At 30.0% G+C, this 9,150-nt stretch overlaps 1 protein-coding gene and 1 non-coding gene across 2 annotated transcripts; both read left to right on the forward strand.

The window, feature by feature from the left end:
- Positions 1-8,739, forward strand: tilB (touch insensitive larva B). Its single transcript, XM_067269252.1, has 14 exons — positions 1-13; positions 96-189; positions 315-388; positions 1,691-1,768; positions 1,890-1,986; positions 3,898-3,973; positions 4,072-4,176; positions 4,246-4,328; positions 7,615-7,704; positions 7,777-7,857; positions 7,928-7,993; positions 8,123-8,288; positions 8,357-8,409; positions 8,491-8,739. The coding sequence occupies exons 1-14, from the start codon at positions 4-6 to the stop codon at positions 8,627-8,629; spliced, it is 1,212 nt and encodes a 403-aa protein (XP_067125353.1). The 5' UTR covers positions 1-3; the 3' UTR covers positions 8,630-8,739.
- TRNAY-GUA (transfer RNA tyrosine (anticodon GUA)) lies at positions 6,795-6,883 on the forward strand. The gene is given in 2 exon segments: positions 6,795-6,831; positions 6,848-6,883. It is a non-coding gene; the product is annotated as a tRNA-Tyr (tRNA).
- Positions 8,740-9,150: the final 411 nt, after the last annotated feature.

The following is a 9,150-nucleotide window of genomic DNA, read 5'->3' on the forward strand; positions in this document are numbered from 1 at the left end:
AATATGGTTGGGAGTAAGGAAATTTTACAGAATTAATTATCGAAAACGGTGGCTTAGTTGTAGCATTTGATAATTTTTTCGTACTTTTACTGCAGTTACCGAAGAAATGGTTCGTAGACGAGCCGAACACAACGAAGGAGAAATATTTAACTTGGAAGAAATATCGCTGCACCAAGAAAATATTGAAAGGTAAATTCGAATTTCTACTCAAATATACATTGAAATACTTTATTTAATTGACCCGATGCCAATCTCGTCGATTTACATCTATTCGTTTTAGCTGATATTAATAATAATCTTTCTCCATTTTCCAGGATCGAAAATCTAGACAAGTGGTGCAGAAAGTTAAAGATTTTATATTTACACAACAATGTAATACCCAAAATAGGTAATATAAGTATTATTGAACGTGTACTAAAATACAATATAGGTCTACTTACATAAAGCTGCGTAAAGCGCGACATTATTCGGATAGCTTCGTCTACTCTTCTATACACGAAATAACTGAACAAATAGTATTGAGTCCGAATTATGTAAGATATAGCCCGCTAAGTTATACAAAATAATATGGGCTATAAAAGAATTATATAATTAGTCTTTACTACGCAACTAGGTGCCCTATGGTTTTTTTACGTCACTCTTTATTCCGCAATATCTTAGACTTGGGGTCCCCAACCCTATGCCCGCGGGCACCATAGCGCCCGCCGATCGTTTTACGTGTGCCCGCCGCTGTGTGACCACGATAAAAATAAAAATATTTCAGTTTTCAATAAAATGCTATGTAAAAGTTTTTTTCGTTTTTAATGAAAATGTTCTCGTGCCAAATCTGGTGAAGATTTGGCACGAGAGGAAAAAATATGGGAAATTTGGTTGGTGAAACCAAATTTCCCATACCTAAAATGAAATAAACCGGTCCGTTCCGAATATCATAAAATCAAAGTACAGATCACGACTTCCAGATGAACACCTTGACGTTTGCTTACGAGCAGGAATATCATCATACTCTCCTAATTACGAAGCAATGGCCAATGAAATGCAATGCCAAAAATCACGTTGACTTTCAGATTTATATTTTTTATAAAGAATTTTTATACTTTGTAGATTTTGTATGCATTTTTTAATAATTACTTGTTTTGTGAAAATTATTGTTAATATTCTTGTGTATGTTTTATTACATTTTTGGAATTAGATGTTTTTTGTACACTATGTGTATGTATTTTAATTATGTCTAAATATAAATTTACGTTGAAAAAATAAATGGTGCCCGCCGTCCGACCGGTATTCTAGAATGTGCTCTTAAGTACAAAAAGGTTGCGGACCCCTGTCTTAGACGCCCATACGCATTTCGGACATACGCCTCTCATCTGTCGACTTTATCTTACGGACGTTTAGCCTAGTGGTGCAAACCCCTAGGCCTAATGTCTGTAAAATAAAGCCTCCCGTCAGGCACCTCCTTGGCAGAACAAGCGTTGCCTTGCCCCGGATCGGGGATCCATCGATATAGGACCTCGTATACTTTTCGAAATGCCTGTAAATACCAGTGCCTATAATATTCGCTTGTACTGTGGTTTTATTGATTCGATTAGTTTTTAAGTAATGAATTTTCACGTGTTATTAATTAAAGTATACTAAATAAATTTTAATGAATTAACGAATATTTAAAAACTAATTTAATTTCGTTTCCTAACAGAAAATGTCAATCGATTAAAGTGTCTCGAATATTTAAATCTCACACTTAATAATATTTTAAGAATTGAAAATCTTCAAGGTATTATTTAATTATTTTTATTATAGTTATATATGTAGTTTATATTTAAAAATTTAAATATAACTAATATTAATTGCATTTTATTTTTAACTGAAATGTTAAATGATTTTTGATTTTACAGGATGTGAATCGCTAGAAAAATTAGATTTAACGCTAAATTTCATAGGAGAGTTAACGTCGATAGAAAATCTTAAAAATAATTATAATTTAAGAGAGTTGTAAGTAAATTTATTTCTGTAAATAATTAATATTATATTGTGCGGAGTGATTATAATCTTTGTTGAAATGCCGAGTGTCCACTTTTCCGCCGACACGTTCTATATTTTAGCCTTACGTGAAATGCACTTGTTCTATGTAAATTGTGTACCCTTTTACGTCAACTTGACGTCATTTTACACTTCCTCATTAGGGGAGAGCGGGGCTACAAGTTCCGTTTTTTAATCAACCTTATATTTTGTTAAGAAAACATAATTCTAGCATAAGTATTAAGAGATTAAAATTTAGTAATATATCTAACTTTGTTATAAATACAGTTTTTGGGGTTGATTTTTTGTAAGTTTTTTTTATAATTAATAATACAATACCTAAAGTCGGAAAGTAACAACTTACCCCGGTTCGGGGCTAGTTGTTACAAGATCTATGGAAGGTGTAATATGCAAAAAAAAAAACAATAATTTATTTAACTAAGTATGTATTTAAAGACTAATCAATAATATCTTATCAATAATTAGTTGTTTTTCTTAAATTTATTATAAAGAAAACATTTTTACGTTTCAACATTTATAACTTTTACTTAAAGAAAAGGGGAGAAAGGAACATCCTTTCCAAGTTCTTGTATAACACCAGAAGTTGCAGGCAAATTTACAACTCCTGATGACCCTGGCTGATCCAAGATTTGTCTTTCGTCAGTAAAGCTTACATTTAACAAATACTCCGCTAACTTGTTTTCCTGTTCTTCTGTAAAGACCAATTTTACTTCTTTGTAGCCAATCGCAGCGTTTTCTACTCCAGATTTCAACTTCTTTACAAATTCATATAACGTCATATGACAAATATCTAATTCTCTGGCAACAGTTTTTATTTTTTAACCATCTTTAATAACTGCATCTGCAGCTCTTTGCATCAACTCCTGAGATACAGAACCCCGTGTTGTTTTTCGAATATAAGTCCGCATACTGCAAAAGGAAAAAAACATTATTTTTACTGCATTACCGGTACAGATGAACTGGGGCAAGTTGTTCCAAGGTCACAACATGCCCCGAAAGAAGGGAACATCTAGCCCCGATAACACATGGGTTCAAAACAGCAACTACTAGATTAGGTTACGAGACATATACAGTTTTAGCGTAGTATATCAAGATACTCGATATATTTTTGAATAAAAATACCAAACAACTAATCGCTAATTATTTAAATTCGCCAGATATACCAAAAATATCAAACACGAAAATATTTACTTATGTGGATCAGCGACGTACTGTACAGGCTCTCTTTCCAATGTACCGGACGTCACTGGCCTGATTAAGATAGCTGCCGTCGGTGCGCAGAAACGTTCGATTTCATGACATATTTACTAAATTACATATATATTTTTTCCTTGTGGAGCTATTTCAATCGGAACAACTTACCCCGGGAACTTTTAGCCCCGCTCTCCCCTACCATAAATTATAGGGATCAAACAGACGTAAAGTCTAAATTTGTGACAAAACAATTGCATTTGTTGTGCCGGTATTCGGGTCGAATTTTCAAATTATTACGAATACCTTACATCTTATGAAGTTACCTTACTTTTTAAGTTTTTGGAGATGGACACGTAAACAACTAAATGCTTTGATTTACGGTATAAATTACACCAGTATTTGTTAACAACTTTGTTTATTTATTCCGAACAACACATTTACTCTTTATATGCTACATTTTTGAGTAAAATGTCCTATTTTTCATTTATGGGCATTTGGTCAGCTAGTTTCTGTGCAACTTTAAGCACGAATAACAGCTCTATAATCCGTTTATAGTATATTAAATTTAACGCTATTGGAGTTTAAAGCTACAAGCTAAAGCCCATAGACTTTATAATCACTACGCATAATAAAATTTTGTTTGTACTTATTTATTATTTTTTACTGTAGATACTTAACAGGTAATCCTTGTACTGATTACGAAGGATACAGGGAATATGTTGTTGCTACGTTATTAAAATTAGAGGTTAGCAATTATGGAAAGTTTTAGAAAATACCGTATTTTAAGCTAATTAATTATATATAATCTTCGTTTATTCGTTTATATATTCGTTTGTTGTTTAGAACTTAGATGGAATGTCTATTTCTAAATCAGAAAGAATTCAAGCACTTCAGAATTATTCAAATATCCGACAGAAAATCCTTCGTCAGCAAGAACAATATTTCCAAGTAAATTTTCATTTAAAAATCTTATAACTATCGCACAAAGATCTATTTTTCTTATGTTTAATTTTTTAGAATAAAACTAAATCAACGACAATTACTAGTAGTGAAGAAAGCTCGGATGACGATGATAATGAGGACGAAGAAAAAAAATCGAGGTAAACCAGAAATGGTTACTATTTAGTAAATACTTTTTCTGATTATTCTAATCAAACCTCTGAAAGAAGGCCATTAAATTAATGGAAGCATAAAAATGGTCATTGTTTGCAGACCATTTTTGTTTATTTTTGTTCAACAAACATTTCTAAACAGTGACCATTTCCGAAGACACGGTCGCTGTTTAGAAATGGCCCTTCTTTGGAAATTCGACTGTATATCCAGTACTACAAACTCTATCAGGATACTACGGTACTATAAAATACAGAATCATCCTGATATTTCTTTAATTAATAAGACAACTTACATAAATTTATATAGTAGGCTATACAACTATCTCTAGCTAGGCTACAATTTAAAAAAAACTGTAGACTTATAAATTCCCAATGCTGCCTGTCCTTCCTTAATCTCGAGAACTGAGTTAGATAGATGAAAGTCGAGACGGATATGGAAAGCGTAGAGGCGGGAGGTCCTGATTAATTATATGTAAATGTCCGATGCAAACTGAAAGTTATCTTATTTCAATTCAAACCTTTTCCCCCGAAAGCAGTTAATAGTTGACCGACACGTCTCTTTTGCTAGCAGGAAAGTATGATGTACAAGGGCAAGAAAGGTATTAAGTCAAGATGGAGAGCATATATTTTAAATCAAATAAATGAAAAATATGATTAAAAATTGCAGCCCGGCATCGTGACGATGTCGCAATAAATAATCGCTCGTTTAGATTAATGTTTCTTAATTCAAATTACATCTCGGATCTGCGCTATAAATATTAATTTTTTTCTAATCAATATTCAAAGCAGTCCAGGAAATATGGTAAACAATCTATTTAGTTCATATTACACAGAAAAAGAATTAAAAAGAAGTACGAAACTGTACACGATGAAGAAGAGGATCGAGTTTTATCTATGAGGTATTTTAGTAGTAGTCTACTTAGTTGTATCGAGCCTACTTACTAGTCACGCGAATATATCAGATAATATTTGAAAAAGTTTTTAAGGTAATTTCTTTAATGCCAGGAGGATCCACGAATTCGTGTAAGCGTATTTAAAAGGGGAGTTTGCTAAAAATACGTCATTGTACAGTACATAGCAAGGTGGGAGGAGATGAAATCATTATGTTTTATCCGCTGTTCAAATTTACTTATCGGCGGACTTACGAGATGTTTCTTTCTAAAAACACTCAAATATTTTATCTTTGCCATTAAATAAGTAAAATTTGGTCTACCGAAGATTAAATCGTACTATCTATCTATTTAAATGGAAAAATTTTTTCATTAAAATTTTTTCATTTAATTAACATAAAAATACCAATTTATAGTGAAAATCATAATTAGAATTTAAACTATTTTAAATGTAATTATTTCATTTGATTCAAATTGTAAATAAATTTTTTTCTTTGTAAATAATTTAATTAAAATTTGAATAGAAATAGTAACTGTTGAAAATCCAAGTAATTGTTATCCCGGAAAACTTGAAAACAGGATAGTCTTTAATTAATTACTAAGTTTTCGCTCATTCAACACGTTTCGTGCTTTAGTCTACAGATTTGCCAGAGTCAATAGGGAAAACTGTTGACTTTAGCAACAAGACTGCATTCGAGTCTTTCGACATTTCCGAATCGTATCGAAAATTTTGAACCCTACCGAATGGTAAATTCTGTAGCTCTCCTTCCAAAATTATTACACCAATAAATTGTAAATTGAATAAAGTGCAGATATATAGAAGCGATAATTTACTTAATTGTAATTTGTAAGTAATAGACATCAAATGTTACGCGCACGTAACATTTTATGCTGGCAAGTTCCTGGTTGAAAAACAACAAATAGTTCATCGAGGCGGAGTCCATACAAGACTACTGTATAAACTAGTTTGTGTTATCCTGTGTTTAATTAGTGACCTAGTTTTTCATCAACGCTCTCCGATCTTGAAACCACAGCGTATCATTATTCTAATCTTTGTGAATAATTCCATTTAAAATTCTTTTCGGGAATAAAATCTCGTTAAAAATTCAATAGTAATTCAATTTGGAGAAAACAGAAGGGTTTAAGCTAATTATTTGCTTAAATTCGTCTGTTTCTACAAAATAATGTTTAGCATTTTATTTATTTATTAATTGAACAAATGTTAATTTTCTCAGAAAATCGAACAAGAAGTGATTTTTCTCATTAGACGTAACATCTTTTCTAATAAATCGCATTATTAATTTAATAATTACATTATAATTATTGTATTATCATATGGAATGATGATGTAGTTCATAATTTCAATTAATTAATTAAAATAATTTATTACAGATTACCTTAAATGTGTTAAATAATAAAATATGATTGTCATTATTCCGTTAACATTTAATTATGTTAATTATATACTGATGTTACTACGTATATTAATCAAATAACAAGTAATTTTTAGTCGCGGTTACAAGGTTAAAATAAAAGGGTAAAAAATAGAGCTGTTCTCTGAGTTCCGTCGATAGCTCAGCTGGTAGAGCGGTGGACTGTAGGTGTTGGTTTTCAGTTATCCATAGGTCGGTGGTTCAAATCCGCCTCGACGGACGATTTTTTTTTCAATTTGATTTTATTACTTTATTATTATTATTATTTTTAAAATGTCTTAAAACTGAAAATCAAACTCGGTATTGCGCACTTTTACTCACTTATTCGGCATTAAAATATGCGTGTTCGTTGAAAAACTTACAATAATGCATTTAAAAAATCCTCCGTAATGTATATTTAGTTTGATATAAATAATTGTTATAAATATAAAATTAAAAATTTTAAATTTATTGTTTTTCTCTGCGATAAATAGTTTTACTAGAACAAATGCAGCTGTTTTAAATAAATCTTTGTGTTTTTTTAATATAAGACCTAGTTGGCTTCTTCGGAATTGTTATTTAAGCGCTAATATATGTCACCGAGGTTTAATTTAATATAAGTTTGGATTTCTATAAAATTAATTTAAAGTAATCAAAAAATTTTCCGATTTTATCCAACAGATGGCGATAGATGTTTAAAATTTGTCAGAACTATGTTAAATCTTAAATACATTTATCATTTTTCTGTTGTTTTTAATAATGTTTAGATTTGTAATGATCATTGAGGTCATGGATATTGAAATGCAAGATATTTTCGGGTCCTCTTTTCTATTTAAAGCCCTTTTTTCTAATTTTACTGTTCATTTTGGCATATCGTCCCACTATATTATAGGCCATTTTTTATGAGAAGACAATGGCATTGATGATGATCCGGGACAAAAATCCCGATGTTTATAAGTAAATATTTTTCAGGTTTTGGAATCGGAGTACGGAATTTACACCAGAATCCCGATTAAAAATTCATAAACACATTGAGAAAGAAAAGAGAAGAAGCGTGAAAATGTATAAATTTGCTTTATTTATCAATAACATTCGAATTTATTTCATTTTAATTTTGTTGTTTTAAACCGCTAGAGAAGAGAACAAAAATATTAAAAAATGCCCTCCTACGCTGTTCAATAAGAATGGAAGACCTTTAAATATTAATCGAGCTAAGTACGTATCTTATCTATATATGTAATTACTTGTATTTAATTAGATAGACACGACATCATTCCACTCTCAGATTGGATTTTGTATTAACAGATGACGAAGAAAATAACCAATTTCTCTTAGATCTGGCTGTTTATAAGTAAGACAATATCTTCTTTATTTTTAATCATACGAGCTTGAAAATGTATCGTGTATAACTAAACGACACGTTTATTATAAGTGAAAAGAAATTTTGTATGATTTTTAATTGTAATTTTTTTATTTCCAGGTTTCTGGATACATCACTGTTAGATGTTGATGTGCAGCCTTTTTATGTGAGAGTTTATGTCAAGCAAAAAGTCTTTCAGCTTTGTCTTCCCGAAGAGGTTTTTACTAGCCATTCTAAAGTTCAAAGGTCACAAACTACGGGACACCTTCTTATAACTATGCCAAAGGTATCATTAAAAACTTATCAATAATTTTCAAAGTTGTAATTTTTTTAAGTAATGTTTTTTCTACTTAGACTAAAGAATTATTGAAGAAGGAAAAGAAAGCTTGGAATAATGAAAAGAAGAAGTGAGTTTTACTTTGAATTTAAGATAAGTCGTGTTAAAAGAATCGTAAACAAATTTTAATTTTTAAAAATATATTTTCCAGAGAAAAATATTTAGAAGTTACTGGGAGAATCATTGATGATATTGATAAAATTGTATCGAACCATTCAAAATTTTCCTCGGAGAAGATTTTATGTGGTGATGATTTTACAGATGATCCCGATGTACCACCTTTGATTTAAAAGCGCCTTCTTGAAACTGTCTTTGGATTTTCATCTTGGTTTCACTCTTAATATAAAATTTTATATTTATAAAAGGAATATTTGTATAATATAATTCGAATAAAACACGAATTCTTACAGATAATATTTTATTATATCTATCTAATTTTATTTTTAAAAAATGCTTAAATTTTTTTAAATTTAGATAAAGCATTTTATTAAAAGAAATTTTTATGTAAATTGAATTGTTAAAGTGTAATTTATTTTAAATTGTATAATATAATACATAAAATACAAAAATATATGCAATAAAGTTTAATAATTAAAATCAAAGTTTTTTTATTTTATAAAGCAGATATATCGAAATTAATTGATTTTTTTAAATCATAAAAATTCTTCCTAATTTCTGTCTGTCCATAACGCAATATTACCACCCATCTAAATGCTTTAAAATTTGATCGTGAATTATAAAAACAAGGTTTTAAAACATGGCTTTACAACCTTTTATCACTTTATTATATTTTAAACCTTATATTGGGAAT

Source organism: Centruroides vittatus, unplaced genomic scaffold, assembly GCF_030686945.1.
Source record: "Centruroides vittatus isolate TY-2023 unplaced genomic scaffold, ASM3068694v2 contig_349, whole genome shotgun sequence".
Taxonomy (NCBI): domain Eukaryota; kingdom Metazoa; phylum Arthropoda; class Arachnida; order Scorpiones; family Buthidae; genus Centruroides; species Centruroides vittatus.